The sequence below is a fragment of the Manis javanica genome, chromosome 11, assembly GCF_040802235.1.
Source record: "Manis javanica isolate MJ-LG chromosome 11, MJ_LKY, whole genome shotgun sequence".
Classification (NCBI taxonomy): domain Eukaryota; kingdom Metazoa; phylum Chordata; class Mammalia; order Pholidota; family Manidae; genus Manis; species Manis javanica.
In genome coordinates, this window is record NC_133166.1 from 118,007,783 (window position 1) to 118,034,790 (window position 27,008).

At 49.6% G+C, this 27,008-nt stretch overlaps 2 protein-coding genes and 1 long non-coding RNA gene across 6 annotated transcripts; all 3 read left to right on the forward strand.

The window, feature by feature from the left end:
• Window positions 1–1,073: 1,073 nt before the first annotated feature.
• Window positions 1,074–9,400, forward strand: TUT1 (terminal uridylyl transferase 1, U6 snRNA-specific). Of its 4 annotated transcripts, none has more exons than XM_073217645.1 (9): window positions 1,074–1,232; window positions 2,439–2,629; window positions 4,144–4,459; window positions 4,638–4,738; window positions 6,048–6,577; window positions 7,164–7,273; window positions 7,431–7,541; window positions 7,717–7,809; window positions 8,217–9,400. In XM_073217645.1, the coding sequence occupies exons 1-9, from the start codon at window positions 1,151–1,153 to the stop codon at window positions 9,359–9,361; spliced, it is 2,679 nt and encodes an 892-aa protein (XP_073073746.1). In that variant the 5' UTR covers window positions 1,074–1,150; the 3' UTR covers window positions 9,362–9,400. The 4 variants fall into 4 exon arrangements, with proteins under 4 accessions (XP_073073746.1, XP_017510046.2, XP_073073748.1 ...); XM_017654557.3 differs by having other exon boundaries at window positions 6,108–6,577; XM_073217647.1 differs by having other exon boundaries at window positions 6,327–6,577.
• Window positions 9,401–10,372: 972 nt separating this feature from the next.
• EEF1G (eukaryotic translation elongation factor 1 gamma) lies at window positions 10,373–19,831 on the forward strand. Its single transcript, XM_017654559.3, has 10 exons — window positions 10,373–10,543; window positions 11,647–11,805; window positions 12,477–12,540; window positions 12,698–12,840; window positions 13,399–13,542; window positions 14,886–15,015; window positions 15,404–15,608; window positions 18,982–19,154; window positions 19,246–19,370; window positions 19,596–19,831. The coding sequence occupies exons 1-10, from the start codon at window positions 10,400–10,402 to the stop codon at window positions 19,752–19,754; spliced, it is 1,446 nt and encodes a 481-aa protein (XP_017510048.1). The 5' UTR covers window positions 10,373–10,399; the 3' UTR covers window positions 19,755–19,831.
• A 1,675-nt stretch (window positions 19,832–21,506) lies between these two features.
• Window positions 21,507–24,373, forward strand: LOC140844616 (uncharacterized). The gene is made up of 2 exons (XR_012123181.1): window positions 21,507–21,936; window positions 22,247–24,373. It is a non-coding gene; the product is annotated as an uncharacterized lncRNA (long non-coding RNA).
• Window positions 24,374–27,008: the final 2,635 nt, after the last annotated feature.

Consider the following 27,008-nt stretch of genomic DNA (forward strand, 5'->3'; position numbering starts at 1 on the left):
TTTGCATAGACTGGCATCAAGGATCCCCAAGGCCAGTCTCAGCAACTTGATATTGGAGCAGCTCTAGTGCTGTTTTTACTGCCTTCTTAGGTTTGGGAGACAGCTGGACCCATAGGAGAGAAAAGTTAAGCCTACTATGTGCTTCTTGGGCACTTCCTTTAGGAATGGGGAACAGCCTCAGCAGTTGCCAGTTGCTCAAGGTTTCGGAGGTTGAGATGTCTGCCTCAGGTCCACTGCTCTTTCTACAATCCAAAGCTATGGGTTGATAACCACAGCAAGAGCTACTTAGCCCATCTGATAGTCCTCTCCATCCCACGATCTCTTTCTAGGGCCTCCCCAGCATCTTTACTCTTCCGGTTCTGAGCTCACCCTCAGTAGAGTTGGGAGGAACTGACGAGTAAACCAGTCTAGGGAAAAGCACTACCTTCCCTCTCCATTGCATGCCTTGAAGTGGGCGGGTGGCTTTGGCGCCTCGTGAGTGCTCCACGCAGCCCATTATTGCGGAAGGAAATCGTAACTCACCGGGACCGCAGTGGTCTGGATGTGGCCCCGTGGAGGCAGGAAGGTGCACGGTCGGGGCAGAGCTCCTCAACCAGAGCTAGGAAACGGTCGCAGAACACCCATTTTGGGGGAGGACCCAGGGCAGAGGGAGAGCGTAACAACCCTAAGGAGTTGGAAGTCCAGGGACGGCCCTGGGCTACGTGGAGGCTGCTTATCCTCTGCCTTTATTAGTCAGGAAAATACGAGGTTGAAGATACAGGCGCGAGAGTTTCTATCGCCCCTCGAAGGAAGGAAGACACCACCCGGGACCACTCAGGGAGAAAAGCTCAGGCTGTGAACCCGGCGCCAGCCTTTGTGGCTGCTGTTATGAATATTCACGATCTTTGGGTCAATCAACGCCTGAACAGCTCAGAGCATACCAATCAGCTTACCGCATGCAGATAAACACCGTAGTAGGACGGCTTTGGAGACAGCACAGGCTGGAAACGGAACCCTGAGTCGAAGGAGCTTGGTTTCTGCAGGAGTGTGCCCATGCCTATTATACGTCACTTCCTATTGGACTAGCGGAAGTTGCTTCCGATCGCGTTGCTATTTGTAGGAGTTCCGGTGGTGACAAGCGGTAGTGTTTTGTCCGTCCTGAAGAGTCGCAATGGCGGCGGTGGATTCGGATGTCGAACCGCTGCAGCGTAGGGGTTTCCGCTGCCGCCTCTGCCACGTTACTACAGCCAACCGTAAGCGGTGGCTATGAGAGGGGTGGTTGCGGGTTTTCTTCCTTGGGTCCTAGTGAAAGGTAGGGTTTAGGTTATGGTTGTCACGTCGGTTGGTAGGGTCACTCACCTCGGTTTTCACTCCGCCTATCCGAAGGGATTCCAGAGTGGGGACAGCCTCACTACCTTACCTCCAGTATCCGAAATTTCCATGACGGAAGTTTCATTATTTTATTCCCTCTTTGGCCGTCGTATATTGGGCATCCCCTTTGTGCCTGGTACTCTGCTGGGCTCTAGGGTTGAGAGAGGGGATCAGAGATGAAGGAGCTCACCATCTAGAGTTGGGGACAGTTTCATTGTTCTAGATATGTTTGCGAAGCTGTGGGGTTACAGAAAAGGTAGTGATTAAAGGGGAGCCCTACAGGAGGAGCTACCAAAAGGTAGGGCCATGGCATTGACTGGAAAGTGGGTTTGGAAAAGTAGATGAGGCCCTTGTATCACAGTGCAAGAGGCTTAGTGACACTTTAAATTCCACTTTTGAAGTCTGGAATCATGGTCTTCCCTGAACGGGGTCTTTCGTTCTTTTTCTTAGTGAATATGGCACTGACACTATTTGTCCAGTAGGGTAACCCACAAATCCAGGATAGTGTTCCCTGGCTCCACATACACACTGGTGACATCAAGAAGCTGGTTCAAAATGCAATAAAAATAAAATAGCAGCTACCTTTTCCCACATTTGCCATATACTCTCTGCCAAATGCTCCATAGGAATAATACCAATGTGGAAGGTACTATTATTATTTCCATTTTATATCTGAGGAAACTGATGCACAGAAAGGTTAAGTAAATTTCCCAAGGTCTCACACAGCTTGCCAGAGCTAAGATTTAAACTTGGTCAGTGTAACTTGAGGTCTTGCACTTGCAGTCTATACCATACTCAGAGATGATCATAGGAAATAGTCTGGAGTCCTGATTTATTTAGTTCTTTATATGACCTGAAAAAGTTCCCTGTGAATTTCTTTACAGTTTTCAGTTGTTGCTCTCTACCTAGGACTTATAGATGGTTTACAGAAATCTTGTAATGTGGCCAATTCTCCTGGGAACCACTTGGAAAGAATGCTCTATATAGACAAATAGTTGAGAGGAAGGTGAAAGGGGCCAGGATGAGAGGAAGGGGTAGGAACAGTGAAGAGTGATTTGGATGTTTTTGTTTCATATTTGTCTTTGCAGGACCCAGCTTAGATGCCCACTTGGGAGGCCGGAAGCACCAACACCTGGTAGAACTGAGAGCTGCTCGAAAGGCCCAGGGGCTTCGAAGTGTGTTTGTTAGTGGCTTTCCCCGGGATGTGGATTCTACTCAGCTTTCTGAGTACTTCCAGGTGTTTGGACCTGTGGCCAGTGTGGTCATGGACAAGGACAAGGTAGAGCGAATGGCTCTGGGGGTGAAGAATGAGTCAGGTGTGCCAAATACCGAAAGAAATGAGAGAGAGAAACCAGCAGCCTCTTTGGGTTGGTACCTAATGTGGCTTCTCTTTGCTGGACACCACAGTACCTGGATTATTCCAGCTTTGTGAACCTCCCCTCCACCCCACCTTGGCCCCTCTTGGATTTTATCTGTTCACTAGAGTTAGTGATCTTCCTCAGGCAGAAGATTGACCTGTGCAGGTCCAAGTGTCTGTCTTTGTCCATGGTTTTACTTTGGTTCTTTGCTCTGTTTGTCATAAGGGTAGAAGTGACGGTAGGAAGGGTACCCCTCTTTCATTTTCAGTTGAGATATGACTTACATAGCATAAGATTCCCCCTGTTAAAGTTACACTGAGACTACATTCAGTGGTTATTAGTATTTTGTGAGGTTCTGCAACCATCACTGCTATTTAATTCCAGGATGTTTTAATTATCTTAAAAGAATTTGCCTACCCATTATCGGTCATTCCCCACCTGTGATTGAGGCCTGTGTGCTGGTGAGCCTGTCCTCCAGTTGACTTTTGTATGTGGCATGAGGGAGAGGTCCAGCATCACTCTTTTGCATGTGGCTACCCAGTTGTTGAGAAGAGTGTCCATTTCCCATTGAATGGTGTCGGCACTTCGGTTGACTGTAGATGTTTGGGTTTGTTTCTAAAGTCTCGATTCCTTTCCCTTCTTTATGCCGGCGTCACATTGTTTTGATTACTGTAGAGGGTTCCTTTTTCTAAGCAGGACGAGGCTCTGGCTTTTCCACTGGAGAGAATATGAAAGAATAGGAACTTTTGCCTTATGGTAATCATATTTTTCCTGCTCCTGTTAATACATTCCTTTTGAAAAAAACATGGCCCAGTGAATATCACTGAATTCAACCAGATCCTATTGGCACTCTGTCATACTATGTAATTTCCCAGATGGTCAGTTTGTCGAAGGTAGGGCTTACATGGTTATATTTACACCCAGCACAAGTTCATTACATGGATTCATAGTGGTAAGAAGAGTCTAATTGAACTAGGAAATGTTAGATGGGTTGTGGTATAAAGAGTAGAGGACAATGAAATAGGTAAAATGAGATTTTCAGAGGCAGACTGTGTGGATTAGGAATGAGGGAAAGAATGGCTTTAACATGAAGCAGATATTCCCAATTTTTTTATTATTTTTATTTTTATTTTTTATATTTTAATTTTGGTATCAGTAATCTACAATTACACGAAGAACAGTATGTTTACTAGGCTCCCCCCTTCACCAAGTCCCCCCCCACAAACCCCATTACAGTCACTGTCCATCAGTGTAGTAAGATACTGCAGAATCCCTACTCATCTTCTCTGTGTTGTACAGCCCTCCCCATGCCCCCCACCACAGATATTCCCAATTTTTAGAGTGATTCCCATTTCAAAGATTCTCACCCACTGTCAGACCATGTATTTGGATTCTTGGTTCCAAAATCATGCCTGTCCCTGTTGTGGTTTGCCAGGGAGTGTTTGCCATTGTGGAGATGGGGGACATGAGTGCCCGGGAAGCTGTCTTGTCACAGCCTCAGCACAGCCTGGGAGGACATCGCCTGCGGGTGCGGCCACGGGAGCAGAAAGAGTTCCAGAGGCCGACCTCCAAATCCCCCAAGGGAGTGGCCCCTGACAGTCACCAGCTGGCCAAAGCATTAGCTGAGGCCCCAGATGTGGAGGCACAAATGGTAAAGCTTGTGGGACTGAGGGAGTTGTCTGAGGCTGAGCGGCAGCTTCGAAGCCTCGTGGTGGCCCTGATACAGGAGGTCTTCACAGAGTTCTTCCCTGGTGAGTCACCTCCCTCACTGCGAGCCCTCCTTGCCCTCTCCTCTGCCGCGTCGGCAGCCCCAGTCCTCCCTCAGCTAGGAGGGTTGGTTAGGTTGCTCTTCCATCTTTGTGTCCCATTGTATTCACCCCTTGCCCCTCCCCAACGTCTCTCGACCTCTGTTCTCTGCTTGGCACACAGGCTGTGTGGTCCATCCTTTCGGCTCTTCCATAAACAGCTTTGATGTCCATGGCTGTGATCTTGATCTTTTCTTGGACCTGGGTGATCTGGAAGAGCCCCAGGTGAGTGAGCAGGGAGGAAGCTGGGAAGAGTCAGTGGGGACGGTTGTGTGACTCTGGGCAAGCCAGTTACCGCTTATGCCGTAGTTCCTGATTGTAAGATGGGGCTAATGGGACCTGCCTGAAAGGATTACTGTAAGTGGAGAAAGTGTGACTGTGGATGGGTATTAGGATGAAAATGAATTGATGTGGGACAGAGGGCATTTGTAACAGGAAAAAAAAACATTTAAAAATGGTGTGTATAATATTTTAGAATATATATATAAAGGAACTTACAGTAAGGTAATTTTTGGGTTATGTTCTTGCTTATCTGTGTTTTCTTACATTTAATGTACAGATTCTGCTTTTGGAATAGGAAAGGGTAATTTTTTTTTAAAGACTTTATTTTTAGAGCAGTTTTAGGTTATAGCATAATAGAGTGGAAAGTACAGAGTTCCCATATGCCCCCTGCCCCACAGAAGGGGTTGTTATTATTATTATTTTATTAAAGTGTCATTGGTATACAATCTTAGGAAGGTCTCCCATGAACAACATTGTGGTTTCAACATTCACCCATATTATCAAGTCTTCATCCCCCCCATTGCAGGCACTGTCTATCAGCATAGTAAGATGCTATAGAGTCAGTACTATAGAGTCATTCTCCATGCTGTGCTGCCTTCCCCGTGACATACCTACATTGTGATTGTGAATTATAGTGCCCCTTAATTCCCTTCTCCCTCCCCACCCACCCTCCCCAACCCTTCCTCTTTGGTAACCACTAGTCCCTTCTTGGAGTCTGTGAATCTGCTGTTGTTTTGTTCCAGAAGGTGTTATTATTAAAATAAAATTTCTTCTGTCATCTGTCTGTCTATACTCACACACACACACACACACACACACACACACACACTTAATTTTCTGAGTCATTTGAGAGTAGGTTGCATACATCATGCTTTTTTGCCCCTTAATACTCCAGTATTACCTAGAACAAAGGTATTCTAGTGATAACCACAGTATGCCTATCAAGCTGAGGAAATATTACACTGATACAAGTATAAACCTTCACAAGACTTTAATCTAGTTTTGTCAGCTACCTTAACAACAGACTTGTGATGTCTCTTTGGTCTTCTTTAATCTGGAACAGTTCCTCTGTCTTTTTGTTGTCTTTCACAACAATGACATTTTTGTAGAATAGACCATTTGTTTTGTGGCATCAAAAGGTTATTTTTTATTTTAAAAAAGGGTTGTGAGACTTAACTGAGTTAATATATATAAAGCCCTTAGAGTAGGGCCTAGCACATAATAAGCAGTAAGTAACAAATATATCTTCCAGAATATTCCTCAGTTAGGGGGCAGCAGGAGAAGCACGCACCCAGCTCGTTTCCCTCCACAGCCAGCCCCAAAGGCTCCAGAGTCTCCATCTTTGGACTCGGCCCTGGCATCTCCACTGGATCCTCGAGCTCTGGCCTGCACCCCAGCTTCCCCTCTGGACTCACAGCCTCCAGCTTCTCCCCAAGACTCAGAAACCCTGGACTTTGAAGTCCCTTCCTCCTCCCTGACACCCCAGACTCCAGACTCTGCTTTGGCTTCTGAGACCCTTGCCTCTCCCCAGTCCCTGCCTCCAGCCTCACCACTGCGGGAGGACCGCGAAGAGGGGGACTTAGGGAAGGCCCTGGAACTAGCAGAGGCCCTGAAGGGAGAGAAAACAGAGGGGGCAGCCATGCTGGAGCTGGTGGGATCCATTCTTCGGGGCTGTGTCCCTGGAGTGTACCGAGTCCAAACTGTGCCCTCTGCCCGACGCCCCGTGGTCAAGTTCTGCCATCGGCCTTCAGGTCTCCACGGTGACGTCTCCCTCAGTAACCGGTACCTTTACAGTGGGGTTGTTGGGGAAGGCCAGCTGAGCATTCTTGGGTGGGTGAGGGAGTCCTGATGTGGGGAGCCCCTGTACCTGGTAAGCCCAAGGTTAGCCTTGTTTGGTCCCATCCCTCTCTTTGCTGCTCATGTTCTGTCTGGCTGCCATTTTAGTGACTGTAAAGTGTGATCCTTGGAATACGATTTTTAAGGGATTTAGAAAAGTTGCATGGCTGAGTAAATTTGGGAAATGCTAAGTTAAATGCAAACAGACTTCATCCTTTTCTTGCTCCTCTTTCCTCCCTTTCTCCCTCCCTCCATCTTTGGTTGCTTCCCATAGTAAAGGCTCTGAGCAGTCTTATGGTAACATGCTCCATGAATGTCCTGGACTGGCATAATGGGATGTATTGTTTCCCAAACAAATTTGACCTGCTTTTGGGCATGCTTTCACAAGACCAGTGTGTCAGCAAACACTTTGGAAACCCTCTCCTGGCCTTACTCCGGCTGGTGCCCGTTACAGAGGTCTGGAATGAGAGCTGGAGGTGATGGGGTCAGAGGGTTCCTGAACCCTAACACCCTTGACTCCTCTCTGTCCCAGGCTGGCCCTACATAACTCTCGTTTCCTGAATCTCTGTTCTGACCTGGATGGGCGAGTACGACCCCTCGTGTACACTGTCCGCTGCTGGGCTCAGGGTCGAGGGCTGTCAGGTGAGAATCAGAGGACAGACTTTGGGCTAGGTTGGTGTTGAGGCAAAGGCAGGGATTCAGGGGAGAAGGGAGGCAGGCGCAGAAGGCAGGGTTGAGAAACCTGCCAAGGAGGGGATTGGAAGCACTCTAATCTAACTGGAATTGATTATTTACACAGGGAGCGGCCCCCTTCTCAATAACTACGCTTTGACCTTGCTCGTGATATATTTCCTTCAGACCAGGGACCCTCCTGTGTTGCCCACTGTATCCCAGCTCACCCAGAAAGCAGGTATAGCCACCAGCTTCCACCCTCTTTTTCTTGTTACCTTCTTTCCTCTTCTTCATCCACTTAGACACAGAAGCTAATCTGGGAATGGGATCTCTGCTGTCACCCCCATTTCCACCCCTCACCATCCCCAGTCTTTCTGCTTCCAGGCTAACCCTCACCTTTTTCATTTTCACAGGTGAGGGTGAACAGGTGGAGGTCGATGGCTGGGATTGTAGTTTCCCTAGAGATGCCTCAGGACTGGAGCCCAGTATCAACAAGGAACCCCTCAGTGAGTTTGGGGGGCCCGATAGAGGACTAACAAATGATGTTAATCACAAGTGTAGGTAACACATCACACAGTTACTCTGTGGCAGGCATGGACTTAACAGCAACCTTTTGGCATAACTAGTATCACTAATGCCATTTTACAGATGAAGAAACCATGCCTCGGAGCAGTTAAGTGGCTTGCCCGTGGTTACACTGCTAGCGAGGGAAGGAACAGCATCTGGGGAAGGACTCTGCCAGGGGCACTGGGAGAGAGGCTCAACCTCTTGTTCACAGGGATCAGAGGAGCCTGGCACCTGGCACTTTTCTGAGTCATTGGAAGAGAGTCAGTCCTGCCAAGCACGGCTCTGATGCAGGGCTTTCTCAGTTCTGGTCTCTGAGTGACCCCTTTCCCCGGTCTTCCTCCTCCAGGTTCCCTGCTCGCCCAGTTCTTCTCCAGCATCTCTTGTTGGGATCTTCGTGGCTCACTGCTGTCCCTGCGGGAGGGTCAGGCACTGCCTGTGGCAGGGGGCCTGCCCTCTAATCTCTGGGAGGGTCTGCGCCTTGGCCCCATGAATCTCCAGGACCCCTTTGATCTCAGTCACAATGTGGCAGCCAATGTGACCAGCCGGGTGGCCGGGCGGCTACAGAACTGCTGCCAAGCAGCAGCTAATTACTGCCGAAGCCTCCAGTACCAGCACCGTTCCTCCCGGGGTCGGGACTGGGGGCTGCTTCCCCTTGTGCAGCCCATCTCCCCCAGCTCTCTGCTGTCTGCAACACCCATCCCCTTACCCCCTGCTCCTTTTACCCAGCTCACTGCTGCCCTGGTCCAAGTGTTAAGGGAAGCATTGGGGTGCCAAATAGTACAGGGAACCAAGAGACTGTGGTCAGAGGGAGGTGGAACTGGGGAGTCTCACCAGGGAGGAACGAGCAAGAGATTTAAACTAGATGGACAGAAAAAAAATTGTGAGGAGGGGCAGCAAGGATGTGCAGGGGACCACGGTGAAGAAGGGGTGGAAGAAATGGTTATAGAAGCTGGAGAGATGGTGCAGGACTGGGCCGTGCAGAGCCCTTGGCAGCCAGGGGAGCTGCCCATGACACCTCAAAGGCATCTAGCCACCGGAGAAGAGAGGCAGTGGGGCCATGCAGCACTGGCAGAACAGGTGCCCAGAGGACCTGAGGCAGCCCAAGAAGGGTCTCAAGGCGAGACAGGGAACAGGATGTTGCTCTCTTCAGTGAGCTGGCGCTGTAGCTTGGGGCACCGAGTGTGGCAGGGTCGGCGGCGTGCCCGGAGACGCTTGCAGCAGCAGACCAAGGAAGGAGGTGGCAGTGCTGGCATAGGAGCAGAATGGCTGGCGACTGAGGCACGGGTAACCCAGGAGCTGAGAGGACTGAGCAGTGGTGAACAAAGGCCAGAGGCAGAGCCACTTCTAACTTTTGTGGTGTCTGCCTCCCAGGCTGACCAGACTCTCACTGTGATCCCACTCCAGGATTCTCAAGGCCTTTTCCCTGATCTCCATCATTTCCTACAGGTTTTCCTCCCTCAGGCACTTAGAAATCTCCTTAAGTTAAGATAGGGACCTTAAAGGGCAATAAAGCTGCTAGTTTAATAAACAGTACAATGTCCTCTAATTTCCACCTGGTAATAGTCCTTGCATTCGGTACTTTCCTCCCCACCTTAGTGCAGCCCTCTCAGAGGTGAAGTCTCTGGCCACCCTAAAATAGGTCTCCTGGCCTATTTGCTGCCTTCCTGTCCTTTATCACCACCACAGGCCTAGGGCTGTGTGCCTCTGGCACCTGGAGCCCATTGAGTAGTGTTCTTGAATGACAGGTGCTGTCTGGGTGGCTTGAGCACCACCTCTAAGAACTAAGTGCCTTTACATATACCTTGCTGCCCGGATTTATGAATGGTGATGGTTTGAAATTTAGGTTCAGGGTTCTTCATGCATCCTTCTCTAATCAGGAGAATTCTTCCTGTTCCTAAACTGGGTAAAAGATTTTAAGACCCGAGCATGGGTAAAAGGCAACTCCTCAGAATTTGTTTTAAATTGTTAGCCCTTCCCGGAGGACAGGAGGTGGAAGGGGTACGGCTGTGTTCTCCCTTAGCATTTCCCCTGTGGCAGGCCCTAGGACGACTGCCCTTCTCGCCCTCCGAGCATCCCCGAGCACGGTGGTTTAATGAGAGCAAACCTCACACAGCGGGCTTCCGACTTCGGCTCTGGTTAGATACAGATCCCCTCTTCGGGAGAACCGGGGCGGGAACAAAAGGACTGGCACACGGCCACCTCCACGCAGGAGCTGCTGCTGTTCCTGTGCCACAATCATGTCAGGGGCCTGGCGGGACCTCCGTCAGTCCCCGCAGGGGACCGGAATGGAAGAGTGGCACCAGGCTGGCAGCTGTGCCACGTAGGCACCAGGAGCTTTGCAGCCAGTTCTCACAGTTTCCCCTTCCTCTGCGCCTTCTACCTCCGCGTCGGAACTCAAGATTGGTCATACCTGAGGGGCGGGCCAGTCGGGAGCCCCGCTGCGCAGGCGCGAGCTTTTTCCGCGCGGGCCAGCGGGCCCCACCCCCTTTTTCCAATTCAAGCGCCGCGGGATGCCGAACTGTCGTGCGTATGCCTTCTTTGCCGTCTCGCTTTCCAGCTTCTGTTTCTCCACAGCTCTCCCGCTCCCCCCTCCCTTCTCTCCCTGACGGCTTACTTTGCGGCAGCGCCGAGAGCCCCACCCCCTTTCTCTGCGGAATCACCATGGCGGCTGGGGTAAGTTTGCCGGCTCTGGCGATCCGGGTCACCCTATCCGACGCCATCCTCTACCCGAGTGGGGCTAGACGGCGCCAGAGGAGTTCCGGAGCCGCGTGGAGCGCTCACCCGGGGTCTAGAGACCGTACTGTCGGAGAGTAGGGCATCCAGGCCCTAGCGGGGAACTGAAGCTGGGGTTCTCGGAGGCCAAAGAGGTGGAAGAGTCTGGGATAGAGGAGAAAAGGGATGCCGGCCCCTGGCTGTCTGGGGCCTGAGAAAGGCGGTCGGGTTCATTGCCGCCTCGAGATGAGGGATCCGGTCAGGTTGACAGAACTTTTGAGACCGTTTTGTGGGGCAACAGCAGAGATAGGATGAAGGGGGAGGGTCTTTGTGGGCAAGTACGGACGGCAGGGTTCAGGGTCGTCCGTTAGGGGAGTTCGGGTGTGAGAGGAGTCTCCGGACGGCGGAGTCAGACTAGTTGGACCCTCCTGGCCAGCTTGATAGAAGGGGAGAAGGCAGCGGCAAGGAACTCGGTGCGGGCAGAACTGGAGGAATGGTATGCGTGACAGGGAGAGAAAGGTATTTTGGGAAACCGAGTTGATTTAGGAAAAGAAATTGCCATTCGGCATCTCCGTGGTATTTTGAGGAGAACTTGGAAGTGTCTTGGTCGGTGTGTGTGTGTTTAAGAGGCAACGTTGATGCTTTTGAAGGTGGGTGAGTGGCTCGGCAGTAGAGTAGGCTGGCACTCGGTAACCGTCAATGAATGAAACAAGGGCGCTGGGAAGGGAGGAGTGTGTGTGTGTCTCAGCATATGGAGTCTGAGGGAGCTGCAAGTTACGGGATTTCTTGGAGATGTGTTTGAAGGGAAGAGAATGCTGCTAGAGCTGTCCTTAGGGAAGGTCATCTTTGTCAACAAGCTTTATTTAGCAGTTGGTCTGCTCTGTCCCCAGTAATTCAGAGGAGTCTGATTACACATGACAAATTCTAAAGAATTTAGTTCACCAGCGGGAGTAAAAGAGTGAGTTTAACAGATTAGGATTACTCAGGGGATTCATCCTGGGAGGTGACACTTAGGACCAGGACCCTTCTGCTCATTAATTTTGCTCCCCCCTTCCCTCCCACAGACCCTGTACACATATCCTGAAAACTGGAGGGCCTTTAAGGCCCTCATTGCTGCTCAGTACAGTGGGGCTCAGGTCCGCGTACTCTCCGCACCACCCCACTTCCACTTTGGCCAAACCAACCGCACCCCTGAATTTCTCCGTAAATTTCCTGCCGGCAAGGTGAGTAGGGAAAGGGAGAGGGTCCTTTGGTCGTGAGAACCCAAGGAACCCTAAGATTTATCACTCTGAAGATAATCTCTATCTTTAAAAGGGAGTTTTCCATATATATATTTTTTAACATTTCAGTGACTAAAAAGCAAAATTTCTTTTTTGAGATAATTGTAGGTTCACATGTAGTTAGAAATACAAAGCTATCTGACTTTTTATAAAATTCACAGGCTTCTCTATTTGTGGGAGAAAGAGTGAGTTTTGACTGTGTTCAAGTGGGGTATCTACAATGAGCAGGATTTTTGCCCCAAGGGTCTTACAGAGATTGAAGTAACCATGCTAAAGCCTAGATGAGATCAAGTGCAGTGCGGAGATCACTGTAATACTTTCAGTAATATAGACAGAGATAATAAGACTTGCTTTCTTTCCTTTTGTTTAATTGATTGAGGGATTCTATACAAATCTGATTATCTAAGTGTTGGGTTTCTTATGTGAATTCAGGCTGTAAAGGGTACCAAGTTACTGAATATTTTTGGCTCCTGAGTTTCAGTGGTAGGAGGAGTTTGGCTTGCAGGGATTGTCATCCTTCTGTAAAAACCCTTATCCAGAACAGTCCAGCTCCTAGGATTCACTAGGGATAAATTACTGTGTATCTTACTTACTTTTGACTGCTTTGTCCCCAGGTTCCCGCATTTGAGGGTGATGATGGATTCTGTGTGTTTGAGAGCAATGCCATTGCCTACTATGGTAATTTGCAGCGGATGTGGGAATGGGAGGGTCTGCAGGTGAGGAGTGTAGGAGAGAATGAGGGAGAGCTGGAGTGGACAAGGAGAGGAATTTTCAGCAGTGTGCATCGGTGTTGGCATGGCCCCAGAGTTCTGACCTTTGTGTTCTGACTCTGCAGTGAGCAATGAGGAGCTGCGGGGAAGTACTCCAGAGGCAGCGGCCCAGGTGGTGCAGTGGGTGAGCTTTGCTGATAGCGACATAGTGCCCCCAGCCAGTACCTGGGTGTTCCCTACCTTGGGCATCATGCACCACAACAAGCAGGTGAGCCTTGGAACTTGGGGAGCAACCAAGGGCAGGGATGGCATCAACTTCTGAGTATTGGGGAATAGAAATGTAGGTTGAGAAAAGGAGATGCCAAGAACGTGGATAATGAGAGACTTAGTCTTTGGGGTGCAATTTTGGAGCACGATAGCAATTCTGGACTATTGATGGTGTCTGGGTTCTTTTCAGAGAGATCCAATGGAGGTGGTATCTGTTACGAATGGTCAGAAGAGAGATTGCTGCTATTAGAAGGTTATACCAGATGGTAGGAGAGTAATTAGACCAAATGACCTCTAAGGTTCCTTCTAAAATCCAAAGATACATAACTACGATCAGTATGGTGGGGAATGAAGCCAGACTACACCATGAAGAAATTTATTATTGAGAACTTCATTTGTGATACAGTTGAAATGATCTTAGAATCTGACTCCATTGAAAGAGGGTGGGGATGAGCCAGAACTCAGAAAGTGAAATAGCTACCTTATGTCTATTAGTGGGGAATGTTGGAGGGGGTGGAATTGGTACCCATTGATGAGTTTGATCATTTTAAATCAATAGGCCACAGAGAATGCAAAGGAGGAAGTGAGGCGAATTCTGGGGCTGCTGGATGCTCACTTGAAGACGCGGACTTTTCTCGTGGGCGAACGTGTGACTCTGGCTGACATCACAATTGTCTGCACCCTGTTATGGCTCTATAAACAGGTGAAGTATAGAAAATCAGGTTGGCAGAGGGTAGATGGGGATTAGAAAGGAAGTGACAAGTCAGCTAGGCTCCCCCGTGTTCTTGGGTGTGAGGGAGTCTGGGGTACCAGCTAGTCTCCAGGTCGCAGGATTGAGGATTGAGTGCCAGGACTGCTTTCCCTCTTTCTGAAAGGTTTGGGAATAGTTCTGTTGCCCTGAGTTTCTCTTTGGCAGCGAAGATGTTTAGTTTGTTTCCACCTTCCTTGGGAAGCCCTGTTCTGCTTAGTTGTAAAGGCGGGTGTTACCTTCAGCATCAAGGTGTTGTGGAGGCAGAACTAGGTTCAGTTCTGGGCTGCATTACGTAGCAGTTTTAGTTGGAGGGGTGTGTGTGTGAGGGAGAATTCCTTTGGTCCTGTTTTCCTCAAAGCCGTGAAGTCAAGGTCGTGATAATCTTTGTTGAGGTTAATGGGTCAAAGAAGGTGACATGTTGCTGGTTCCTAGAGAACAGCTTTCGAACCAAGGCTGGTCCAGAAAAGCAATGTGGTGATAGCAAAGAAAAGGCACCTACTTTTTGCCAGACCCTATGCCCACAGGCCTTACAGGGATTGTCCTGGTGACTCTCTGTTGTATGGGCGAGGAGAAATGGAACCTGCCAAAGCACATGTAGCTAGTAAGTGGTGACATAGAATTTGAACCCAAGTACTATAGAGCCAGCACTGCAGAAGTGACTGCTGTGTTGTCTCCAGGACAATGTGACTTCTCTGTGACCTTAGCAAACCGAATAAGGGGAAACAAGTTTGTCGTGAAGCTAATTTAATTTAAGGGACTGTCCATTATTCTGAAATAAACTTGCTGTTGAATATTCTTTACTTTCAGAAGTGTGGTGATGATACCTGTTTACACACATACATATTCTATATCGTGTATATATTACATGTTATGTAGTTAATGTAGATTTTAAGTATTTGGCAAAATGAGTAGTTGATAGCTGTCTGTTGGTCCCAAGCTGCCTTTTTTTTTTTAATTGGCATATGAAATTTAAAAGATTGGAAACTTGTAATTTTGTGTGAATTGGCTTTGTAAACGGAGTAAGGTACCCTATAAATATCCCACTAGGTAGATTCGTAGTAAATGGAGGATGGGGCCAACAATCCAGTAAATTGGACTGGACTGCAAAGTAGAGATTAGGAAGGTGAATGGGAAGTAACCATCCTGGGTAAGAGGTACTCCAGGGAGCTGCTGTCTGAGTGGTGGAGAAGGAGGTGGAGCTTGGGTGTAGAAAGCAATCAAGGGTCTCTCAGTCTCTGGCATGAAACTTCAGGATCTTTTGTCCACTGACTTTGTTTCCACTCATATCCTGGCAGGTCCTGGAGCCTTCCTTCCGCCAGGCCTTCCCCAATACCAACCGCTGGTTCCTTACCTGCATTAACCAGCCCCAGTTCCGGGCTGTCTTGGGGGAGGTGAAACTCTGTGAGAAGATGGCCCAGTTTGATGGTAAGTCTGAGGAGGTAGAGGAGCATGTGGCCAGGGTTAGGCTGGTTTGCTCTTTCTTGGCCCCGATTCCTGTCTAGCTTTGGGGTTATGTGGACTCCTGGAATGAGGGCATTGCATGTAGTAACTAGTATTTGTGAAACTTGTTTTATATGCATGCATATTCTCATTCCTTTGCATTAATACATAGAATTACGACACACACGTTTTTGTTGCTGAATGTTGTGTTCTTGCTCAAAGACATACTCCCATGTGGTGGCAGGGCAGTGTAGAGCCTAGATCCCTTAGTTGTCCCACCCAGCAGTTTCCTTCCATTACCTTGCTTGCTGCCTGGTTTTGGAGGGATATGGCAAGAACAGGACATTGACTTTTCTCCTTTCCTCTTTACCAGCTAAAAAGTTTGCAGAGAGCCAGCCTAAAAAGGACATTCCACGGAAAGAGAAGGGTTCTCGGGAAGAGAAGCAGAAATCCCAGGCTGAGCGGAAAGAGGAGAAGAAGGCAGCTGCCCCTGCTCCTGAGGAGGAGATGGATGAATGTGAGCAGGCACTGGCTGCTGAGCCGAAGGCCAAGGACCCCTTTGCTCATCTGCCCAAGAGGTAAGGATATCGCAGGGTAGTGGGCATGGGACCCAAGAAGGCCTGTTCTTGCCTGTGTGTGTCTCACTCACAGTGAGAGTCCAGAATTTTAGGTTTTCCATACAAAGTTGAAAGATAATATTTAGTTGCAATTGAAGCAACTTCTTGAGTTTATCCTCAAGAATTGGGTGAATTTTGAAAGTAGAAAACAAGTTACAGTTATATCTAGTAACTTGGGAAGATTGAAATTCCGTTTCTAACAGACAGGCAGAGAATTCAGTGTGAAGGTAAATTGGTCTTGAGAAAAGCTCATTACTATTTGAGATCCCTCAGAACTAATACAATGAGATGGTGCAGAGAGCCTTGCATCTGCTCTGGGCTGGCTGTGCTGGAAAGCAGCTAACACCACATTCTTAACATTGGAGTGTCTTTTACCTGTTCTGAGGAAACAGACAGTATAAAAATTGTTCACTAAGGGAAAGGATGATGACTGTGGTTACATAGTGCCTCTCTGGTTCATTTGTTTCCCAAATTTGGGGAGTTAAACCCCTCGAGAAGGAAGTAGATGGGATGGTTGTCTATATTCTCTTTTCAGTATACGTAAGGGTTTTGGGAAGAAAGAATACAGTGAAAGGGAGATGTTTGGTGTGAAAAAAGTGGGACATGCAGTACTCGTCCAGTTCTCTAACCTCAAACCTTTCCATTCACTGCCCCAGGTCATTTTATTAGAATTTCAAGCAAAATGAGAAATATTTTTTGCATGGTCTCTTCACTAGTTTTTTCTCTACTGTTCTCACTCATACACTCTGCCTTTCCCAGAACCACCCAGCCTTTCACTAGTTGGTCTGTTAGGATTCAACAGGGTCTGACTCTCTAATTTTGTAATGGTCTTTGTATGGTATAAACCGGTATGAAGGAGTGTGCACTGATGGTGTGCGTAATTGTCCTTAGAATTGTAAATTGCAGACAACATAGTACTGGATAGTTATCGTTAGGATCTGCTGCTTCCCTATTTGGGGAGCGGCTTGGAGTGTAACTGAGAGCTCTTGCTCCCAGGCCCCTCATGGGACCAAGAAAGCTCTGGAAGCAGTTGCTCTTTACACATGTATTTCTTTTTGAACTAAAGTGATTCACCTTGAACCCAGCACTGGGGCAGGTCAAGAGCAAACAGGATCTTTGGTGTTTGTAAATAAGCTGTAATAACTAACCCAAATTACATATGCTGTTGTAACAAAGGTACTGTTATTAGCTAAGAGATTTTCACATATATCAGATCTGAATAACTCTGGGCCAAAAATGAGTCAGCAATAAACTTAAATTTTTTAATAAACTCTGCATTTCTTATATCTTCTTGGGAATGTTTATTAATATCTATTTGTTGCATTACCTTGGTGCTTTACTGGGCTGCCAAGATGATTTTCCCAGGATTAATGTCACAGAGGTAATGCTTTCAAAGGTCAAGATTCATTTGTCCAGGGTTAATTGTAGTTTTTCTAAGGACTTCCAGCTAAACTTGCTTCAGGGGATGTTGAGAGCTTGTGGTCACTTGGGGGAAAAGGTGAATACATTCATCATGAATTTGAAATTCAGACAGTTTAGGAGGGCATAAAGAAAAAAATCCCCAGTCCCACTTTGGGGGTGGTTGAGGTTGTAAAGGTCTTCAGCAGAGGTCTCTGATGTGCATTAGGAAGGAACCTAGGACCCAGGATTAAAGGCCTTATAACAGTGGAGAGGTCCCACTGTCTAACCCTATCTGTGTAGGGAGGGAAGGTCATAGTCTCTAACTTTAGGGTTTGTTGGCAAAATTTATCCTAATGAATAATTGAACCAATTAATCATTCAGTAAGGAGGTTTAATAGAGTTACAGCTCATTCATGCAGTAGAGGATTATTTAGCTGTTAAAATATTTGCAAGAAATTCTCAATAGTACAACACAATATTAAGTGAACAAATTATGTAAGGCATAAAACTACATATGTCCTCTGGAAAATTACCAATAGGAAATACATAAAAATACTAATAATTAATCTTGTTTGTTGGCATTGTGGATCATTTTCTTCAGTCAGCATGTGTTTTTATAATTGGGAAGAAATAAAAAATAGAGCCCCCCTGCTGTGGGGGGGAGGGCCCTCACCTGTACTGATGCTGGCATTCTCGGGTCCATGTGCCAAGGTTGCTTCAAAGAGAACCTGAACCTCGGTTTTTCAGCATCTGAACTTGTTTCTGGGCAGAGTGAGTAAAGGACCTGAGTGTAAGATTTGGGATGGAGGCCCTTTGGAAATGTTCGCTGCTTACATTACTGTCATGTCACAGTGTGTGTAACCCGAAGAGGACTGTGGTGGGCCTGTGGTTGCGGGGAGATTGGTGAGACACTAAGTGTGACTCCAGGAAAGGGCCTGGGAGGGGTTAGCCCGGAAAAAAAAGCCTTCCTCACCCTGTGTCCACCAGGGGGCAGCAGTCTGCCGTGCCTTTCGGGGGACAGGTTTCCCTTAGGGCCCCCTTGGGGTCCCACCCTCCCAATTTCTAGAATACTTAGGCTGGGTCTAGGGGAGCAAGGGAGCTCCCTAGCCTCATGCTCATACCTGTCAGTTTTCCTCCTTCAGAAGGTTCTACACATCTGCCAGTCCCGTGACCTTTTCCTTAAAACCCATACTTTTTTTTTTTTGGTATCATTAATCTACAATTACATGAGGAACATTATGTTTACTAGGGTCCCCCCTTCACCAAGACCCCCCCCAAAAACCCCATTACAGTCACTGTCCATCAGCATAGTAAGATGCTGTAGAATCACTACTTGACTTCTCTGTGTTGCACAGCCCTCCCCCATGCCCCCCCATACTATACATGCTAATCGTAATGCTCCCTTTCTCCCCCCCCCTTCCTTATCCTTCCCTTCCCACCCATCCTCCCCAGTCCCTTTCCCTTTGGTTTTGTGATTCTGCTGCTGTTTCGTTCCTTCAGTTTTTTCTTTGTTCTTATACTTCACATATGAGTGAAATCATTTGGTACTTGTCTTTCTCCGCCTGGCTTATTTCACTGAGCATAATACCCTCTAGCTCCGTCCATGTTGTTGCAAATGGTAGGATTTGTTTTCTTCTTACACCTGAATAATATTCCATTGTGTATATGTACCACATCTTTATCCATTCATCTACTGCTGGACACTTAGGTTGCTTCCATTCCTTGGCTATTGTAAATAGTGCTGCAATAAACATAGGGGTGCATCTGTCTTTTTCAAACTGGGCTGCTATATTCTTAGGGTAAATTCCTAGAAGTGGAATTCCTGAAAACCCGTACATTTTAAGTGAAAATGCCCTTAGCTTATTTTGGTCTGGCAATCCTTTGTTGCCTAGGACCATCTCCACATTGACCTCGTTTTTTTCCTCCAAATCAGTACCTTTGTTTTAGATGAATTTAAGCGCAAGTATTCCAATGAGGACACAGTCTCTGTGGCACTGCCATATTTTTGGGAGCACTTTGATAAGGACGGCTGGTCCCTGTGGTACTCTGAGTACCGCTACCCTGAAGAGCTCACCCAGACCTTCATGAGCTGCAACCTCATCACTGGTGAGAAGAGCGTGGGTCTGGGAAGACAAGGGAGGTCAAGATAGTAGGTGATGTAATTCCAAAGGCTGGCTCTTCTACCTCGCCCCTTCAGGAATGTTCCAGCGATTGGACAAACTGAGGAAGAATGCTTTTGCCAGTGTCATCCTCTTTGGCACCAACAACAGCAGCTCCATTTCTGGACTCTGGGTCTTGCGGGGCCAGGAGCTTGCCTTTCCGGTGAGAGGGGAGTATGCCTTTTTAGGGTGGGGCAAGGATATGGGAAGCACACTTCCTCCTGGGCCAGTGGGCATTTGGGTGATTTCAAGGAATGTGTACAGGAAGGAGCTGCATGTTCTTAGGGGTCCTGAACTCGGATGACAAATGTCTGAGCTGGAAGTAGCAGGTGTGGGACAGTGTCCAACAACCTGACCATATGCTTTTTACCTGGCTTTTTCTCCCCAGCTGAGTCCAGATTGGCAGGTGGACTACGAGTCATACACATGGCGGAAACTGGATCCTGGCAGTGAGGAGACCCAGACGCTGGTTCGAGAATACTTTTCCTGGGAGGGGGCCTTCCAGCATGTGGGCAAAGCCTTCAATCAGGGCAAGATCTTCAAGTGAACATCTCTTGTCATCGCCTAGCTGCCTGCACCTTCCCTCCAGGGAGATGGGGGGCATTAAAGGAAACTGAACGTTGAGCCCTTTTCTGTCCTGCCTCCTTTGTGAGTGATAGCTTCTTCAAAGAACAGTAGATGTGTTGAAGGAGGGTATTTTCTATGCCTGTAGTGTATACCTCCCTTTGTAGAGAGCAGTCTTGAGAAGATCAGAAAGAAAGGCCTCTCCTCACTTTTGATTTTATTGCCATGCCTCTACCGTGATGACTGTCTTCTAGCCTGGCTGGCAAAGACTGGATGCAGGTAGGATGAGTAGGGGCACGGGGTTTTGTAATTACCTAATTCTTCAGGTCCAGCTTCCACACCTTCCCCAGGGAAGGGAGAGAACACTGCTGGTGGTGGTAAGAGCTGGCACACACCACACAGTGCACTGTGTACAGGGAACTTTGCGTTATTTCCCACACCTGCCCTGTGAGGTGGATAGGTGACAGTATCCAAGGGCCATAGTTTACTCCAAACAAGCAGGACAACCAGGCACAGAAGACTCAACAGACACTGGCCTCTTGGCCCTGACCTGGTGCGCATCTCCTCTAGGGTAGCCCTGCTCTTCAACAAGGAAGTGGGGTTCGGGGATGCCAGGTGACTTGCCTGTGATAGCACATTGTCAGCGGAGGCAGGATTCTGAACTGACGCCAGGACTCTCAACATGCCCTGCTGCTCCCTGGAGTGTGGAGCAGTCAGAAGTCGTGACCTCGCTTAGACCAGGATTTCTGCTCTTTGAGCTTTTTATTACACACTTTGATTCAGAGATTGTTGCCTCTGCTCTGATTGTCTTTTCTGAAGATCAGGGAGGATCTCCCTGTAAAGTTAAACATTCAGGTGAAGTGGAAACCTAGTTTGATCTTGTTTTAAGGCATAGACACTAACAGTCATGACTCTGCCTTTGGTGTCCAGGTTATGGTTTTATGTTTTTTTTTCTCCCACCCCCTCCGTCCAAGCACAGAGGTGGAGAGGGAGAGGGCTCTTGGTTTGGGAGCGAAGAAGGTGATCTTTGCATGTTTAGGTGGGCTTGGGAGTGGAGGGGGAGGAGGGCTGTAACCTAGCTGGCGTCTTGACTGCATGTGGGGTTCTGAGGACAAATGGACAGAGGAGGGCAGAGGTTTGGATCCTGCTGGGTGAGGATGGCTACGACTTGCTTAAGAGGGTGCTCCCTGGCAGTTCATCTTGAGTTGGATTCAAGGCTACCTGTGGCTTCTGAGCATTTTGGGCTCCTCTTGGAGAGTATGTGAAAGCACTAAGTGCTGGCTGGGCGCACCCTGAGCTAGTTTCTGGGGCCTCACTGAACCTGTCGGACTCCCTTCCCAAATGCTATTCCCCACCACACCCCCTGCTCCTTTGCTTGTGTAATCTTCACTACTATTCTGGTGTCCTTCATCTTCCCAGCTGCTGAAGGCATAGGCAGGAGAGACCAACTTGTGCCAAGGAGGTTTGAGGGGACAGGCCTGGGGGTGGGGGGCAATTGTGTAAAAGTGGGGTGTCTTCTAGGTTGGGCTAGTGTTGGGTCTGAGACCTGGTATCCCACGTGAACTGGGCAGGTCCTGCCTGAGAGACTGGCTGCCTCTTAACCTCCATCAGAGATGAGAAGTGACTCATCCTCACATCCTGCCTCCTGAGCCTTCTGACGGTTTGATGCAGAGGAGTGCTGCCAGGTTGGATAAGGCCAGCCTTGCGCCTGGCTGAGAACCAGGCAGAGGTGGGAGTCCCTAGGGAAGGGGGCTGTGACCTCAGGCAAGCTGCTCTTGGCCTCCAACAGGGTCGGGATGGGCAAGAAAGGTTAACAGTGAGAGTTCGTAGTGGCAGATGTGGGGCGGGAAAGGGGAAGTACATCTGGAGTTGGTTCGGTCCCCGCCCTGCCCCGCGGAGGCCTGAGTCACCCACCACACTGCTGCAGCTGGCCTTGTGCCCTCTTGGGTCCCAACTGGGGCCCAGCGTGGGTGCTGGATCCCAGCCTGGCCCCGCTTCTCCAGTGAGAGCCTGCGCCATGGACGTGTCGGGTTGCCGGGCCGAACCTCTGCCCAGCCCAGGGCGCTGTGCGGCCAGCATGGGCCAGCAGGGCCTGGGCTCTCTACAGGGAGGGAGGGCTCTTGAGTGGTCAAGAGCCACATGGGGCGACATCTTGGAGAATGGGGGTAAGCTGGGGAAGGAGGAGGCCCTTTATCCATTCACTGGGCAAAATCTCGAAGAGCCTCCAGGACGGAGGGTGAGGAACTGGAGAGGGGGTCAGGGCTCCTGGGAGAATCTGCCGATAAAATCTTTGCAAAGTGAGTGTGAATGGGGACAGCTGAGACTTGGTTGAGCTTGTAGATAAACCGGTAGATACTAGTTAATAAGCAACTATTTATTTAAGCTTTGTTGGTGCTTCTGCTTAAGTCACTTATTAAAAAGTCAAAGCCTTTAAAGTTCTTCCAGGAAAGACCTAGGTTGTCTCCTTTTTTTCAGGGTCCTGATGTGGGCTGGAGCTGGAGAGCTGATGCTTACTGGATCAGACCCATCCCACCAGCTGCCCACATGCCCCACATGTGCCATTTCCCCTTTTGAAAGGTGGGGGAAGTGTCTAATGTTGAAGAGGGAGGAATGAAGTGCTTTGGACTTGACTCCACCCAGTCATTTCTGAAATTAATACTGTGGTTTTCATGGCAACGGGCACTCTGTCCTCAAAACCCAGAACTTCCACGCATCAGATGGTTTTCCTGGGTGGCCATGGCTTCCTTGGCTCACCCCACCAGTGGTACCTCCAGGACAGTGTAACTTCCCCGACCTGCTTTGGTGTTCTATATTTGAATGTAATTCTGGGGTATCTACCCTCTCCTCTACTCCTCCCCTAAAGCTGTAAAGCTAAAATATTGGCGCTTCTGAAAGGTTAGAGAAACTATGCCACCTGCTCTTGTCTGTTTGCTCTGATCAGGCTGGCATGGCTCCCGGAGGAGGCTGTCGTTTTACCCCAGTGGAATTACTGGGGTGTCCCAGTGCCTCCGCACCCAAGGCATGGGTGGGGCAGGGGATTGGTGGTTGCCAGACAGGAGCAATTTATTCACTTGAACCCCCCATAAGGCTGGGAGGCTACATTGTGGAGGTGGGCCTGGCTTAGTGGCAAAGGTGTCCTTGAGAACCCTGGCTCTCCAGATGTTCTTGTGCTCCTTTTGTTCTTGTAGCCCCCTCCCTTCTTGCACCCCCCTCGCCCCACCTCATCCCCTGTTCTGATTCCCTCAGGATTCCATGGGGAGCCTACTGACCTTACCCTGATTGCGCAAGGGGCAGGCCTATGCAGAGCAGGGGCTGGATGGTCAGTCAGGGTTCGGGGCTGTTTCTGATCAGATCTCCCAGGGAATGCGCCTCCCTGTACTTCCAGCGGCCCGCTCCCCTCTACAGCAGGAGCAGCTGTCATGTGAGGGCCTCTCCCGCTGGCTCAGCCCTTTTGCAATCATCTGGCTGGCTCTGCCTGGATGGGGGTGGGTAGTGGGGATGTGCAGAGCCAAGGGGTAAATGAGGGGACATGGCAGGGCAGGGAGGGCTGTGGAGCTGAGGGCTGAGGAAGAGGGGTTGCTAGGCCAGGGAGGCCGTAAGGTCAAAGGAAGTGGCGGCTGCACTGAGGTGGGAAGCTTCCTAGGTGTAAGGGAGAGGTGGTTATAGCGGGACCCTGACCAGTCATTCTTAAGGGAGATCCGCATTTCCCCTGACTCACAGGGAAGCCATGGGGTGCTTTCCTGCCAGTGGGCCTCCGTGAGACCTGAATCACTGAGCTACCTAGGGTGTTGACTGCCTGGTGGTGGCAGTGACTGTGACCTACCCCAACCACTCCCACAGTTAGGACAGGGATCAGAAAACACACCCCTTTTATCCCACTCTCCTGCCTCCATCTCTTGACTCAGACTTAGAGAATGTACCTCATGCAGGGGTTGCCCAGGAAACTATATCATGTAGTCCCTGTTTCACCCACGAGGAAACTGGAGCCCAGAGAGGGGAAGTGACTTACCAAGAGCATGCCAGTCTTTCCACAGTTCTTGCCACTGCTCACTGAGTCACTTTTGCTCCTAAAATGAGCAGGAGGGTGCTTCTCTCAAAAGCTGAGGGCCAAGTGTCATGGACCAAAAACACTAGGTTTTGGAGGCAAAGAGAGGATCGTCAGCCCTGACTTGCTAAGAAGCCTAGAAGTGGAGCCAGTCCTGGGGCAGGGTTGTCCCTAGTGATCCAAGTCCTGGGGCTGGCAGAGGGCACAGGGTGTAGCAGAGGCGGACTTAAGTGACAGGAACCTCAACTATGTGGTGACTCAGGCTCTGGGCAGCCTAGGCCCTTCCTTCCCTGCTGGGCCTGGTCTCCTTCAAATGGACGTGGGAAGAAGAGGGAGCAAAACATGGCTGGTGTTCCTTTTCCCGGGAACTGGGGGAAAGGCAGAGGAAGTTGGAAAGGATGGGAAAAAGGCCATTCCAAAAGGGGAGAGGAAGCCGGGGCTCCCCCGCTTCCAGCCCCTCCCTCCCTGCTCTCCGCTGGGGAGGGGCGCTGGCCGGCGGCTGCTCTGCTCACTCCACTCCCTCCCCCGGCTGCTGTTTACAAGTCGGCCGCCCAGGCCCCAGCACAGTCCGAGCTCTTCTTTCTTCCTCCTGCCGCCCCCCGGCTGCCCTCTCCTTCACAGCCTCAGGCGATTGTGTTTTGCCACTTGTCTTCCTTAACCTCGGGTCCACGTTTCCTACGTCTTTTTGGTCCCACAGCATCTCCATACCCACAGCCTGTCATCCCTCCCCGCCGCTTGGAATCTGACCGTGCCAGGCGTGTTCCCCTGCCCTGCCCTCCTGCCCACTTCCGTGCCCTTTCTCTTGCCCGGACAGCCTTTCCTTTCTTCCTTCCTCCCCAGAGTGCGTACTCAGAGCCCTGAATCTCATCTCTTGTTCTCTATAATCAGCTTTAACTTGGGTTCTGCTTGGGCCTGAAGATTTCAATTAGGGCAGTGTCAGGGGAGGGTTTCCGGGATCCCGGCTGTCTGATCTGAGTAATTCAGGAACTCCTTATTTGAAGCTTGAGGTTTAAACACAAGCTGGGATTTGAATTGAGCTGGAGGAGGAGCTTTTTACTTGGCTTCATAGTTGGAGTTTGGGTTAGGAGGTTGGGATTTGAGAATTGCTTAGGAAACAATATTTAGATCCCTGACTCAACCAATAGGTTTGCTGTTCAAGCGGGGAAGATGACATTAGGAAGTGGTACAAGTGAAGGGGAAGGGCCTGATGTTCAGCAGGGATTCTAATCTCTGGGCTGGCGTGTTTATGGGGTGGAGGTGGGGTCTGGGAGATCCCAGGTGGCTCAAAGAAGTGGTAACAGTCATTTCTTGGCTTCTAAGGTTGGCATGCCAAAGGACCCTCAGAGGGCGGGGGTGGGGCTGAGGGCGTAAGCCTGCTTTCAAGGAGAGTGCAAATAGATTGCATGCTTCATTTCCTTTCTGGGCTCGAAGTTTAAAAGCCATGATTACTCTGCGCAGTCGGCCTCTTTTCTTCCCTGGTAACACCCTGATTTCAGAGAAGGGGACTGCAGGAGAGGGAGGGTAAGGGGAATCCCCTGGCAAGGGGCCTGCCCACAGAGCCCCCTTGTGGTTGCTGTGGAAACAAGCATAATAGGAACAAAACAGGCACGTTGCCAGGCAACAGAGGAGCCCAAGGTTCATCACAACTACACTTACAGATCAGGGAACCCCGGGGGAGGGAGTGGCACTTCTGGGGAAGCTAGGGTATCCCTGTGATGACGGGTCCTAGGACTGTCCTCGCTTTGCCAACGAGTCTGGAGGGCTGTGGTGGCTCAGGCCTCCAAAGGGTGCTGGAGGGCTGAAGTTACCCCTGGGGCCCTTATTTTGTCAAAGGTGTCTGAAACTTTCGAGAGGACAGAGGTTCTTTGCAACCTTGGGACTGAGGGGACTCCTTATAACTAAAAAATAGTGTGATATCTGTGTTTGCGGGGTGGTAAGGTGAGGTGGTGTAAAAGACCTGGTAGAAAAGATAGGGTGCAATTTCCCAAAGCATAGGTCCTGTGCTTCAAGGAACTCAGAGTACAAGGTAAAAGGGGATCAGAGTCCATTTCCTGCTGGATGGAGCACCTTGAGGGCAGGGATTCCCTCTCCTGTGCTATTACCTGCATGACCACCTCTGCTGCCCCCACTTTTGCCACCACAGGCCCCTGGCCCAGGGTTGGACAACACAATAAATGTTTGTGCAGCTGGTGAGCAACTGACAAGTGGGGGGATTGCTCCCGGTGGGCTGAGAGCTAGGGGAAGCTCAGACTTCCCCTCATGGGAAGGGTGGGGTGCAGAATTCTGTTGTGAAAAGAAGAAGGGCTTTGGGGCCAGTTATGCCTGTAGTTCATTCATTCATTTATTTATTCATTCATTCATTCAACAAAGTGTTCTTGAGTGATTGCCATGTGCCAACCACTGCTCTAGGCAGGGGTCATACAGCAGAGAAAAAAAATTCCCTGCTTTATGGAACTTAGATGTTAGTGGGAGCTTTGACTCCTGCTTCTGAGGATTGTGTGACTTTAGGGAAATCATTAGCCCTCTCTGTGACGGTTTCTTCCCAGAGTGTGAGGATGAAACGAGCTAACACCTGAAAGTACCTGCAGTCACCATTAAGACAGCTTTGGACTGTGAGGGGTGGGGGACTACAGCAGTGGGCAGAAGAAGGGTTGCTAGAAATTTCCAAAAGTGTGTGTCTCCACTTACACCACTGACAGCTGTTGGAAATATTCCCTTCCCCTGGGCCCAGAAGGAATGCCAGCTCTAGTTCCAGCAGGCAGTATCACAGGTTTTTAGGTTTTTTCAGCAGGTAGGGTCTAGGTTACCCCTTCTCTCCCCACCTTGCCTGGAATGGGGCAGGAGCCAGTCCCTGGACCACCCACCACCAGATATCTTGACATTCCTACCTCTGAACGAAGTACCTGGACAGTAATCCATGCTCTGTGGCTGCTGCAAAACCAGCTTCTCCTGCCTTCTTCCCTGTTGACCAAGAGGGTGGCCAGAACAAACAATGGAGCAGATAAGTTGGCTCCAAGCCCAGGACACTAGCCTCAGCTTTTTCCCTCCTGGGGGCTGCTGGCGGCCAGGCTGCAGTGAGGGCCCAGCGTCCACACCCTCTCCCATTCTTCCTTTCCTGCTCCAGCCCCTCCTTCCAAAGCCAAAAGTCTTTTAAGCAGATACCCTTTGTCTTTGTGGCATCCCTGACATCAC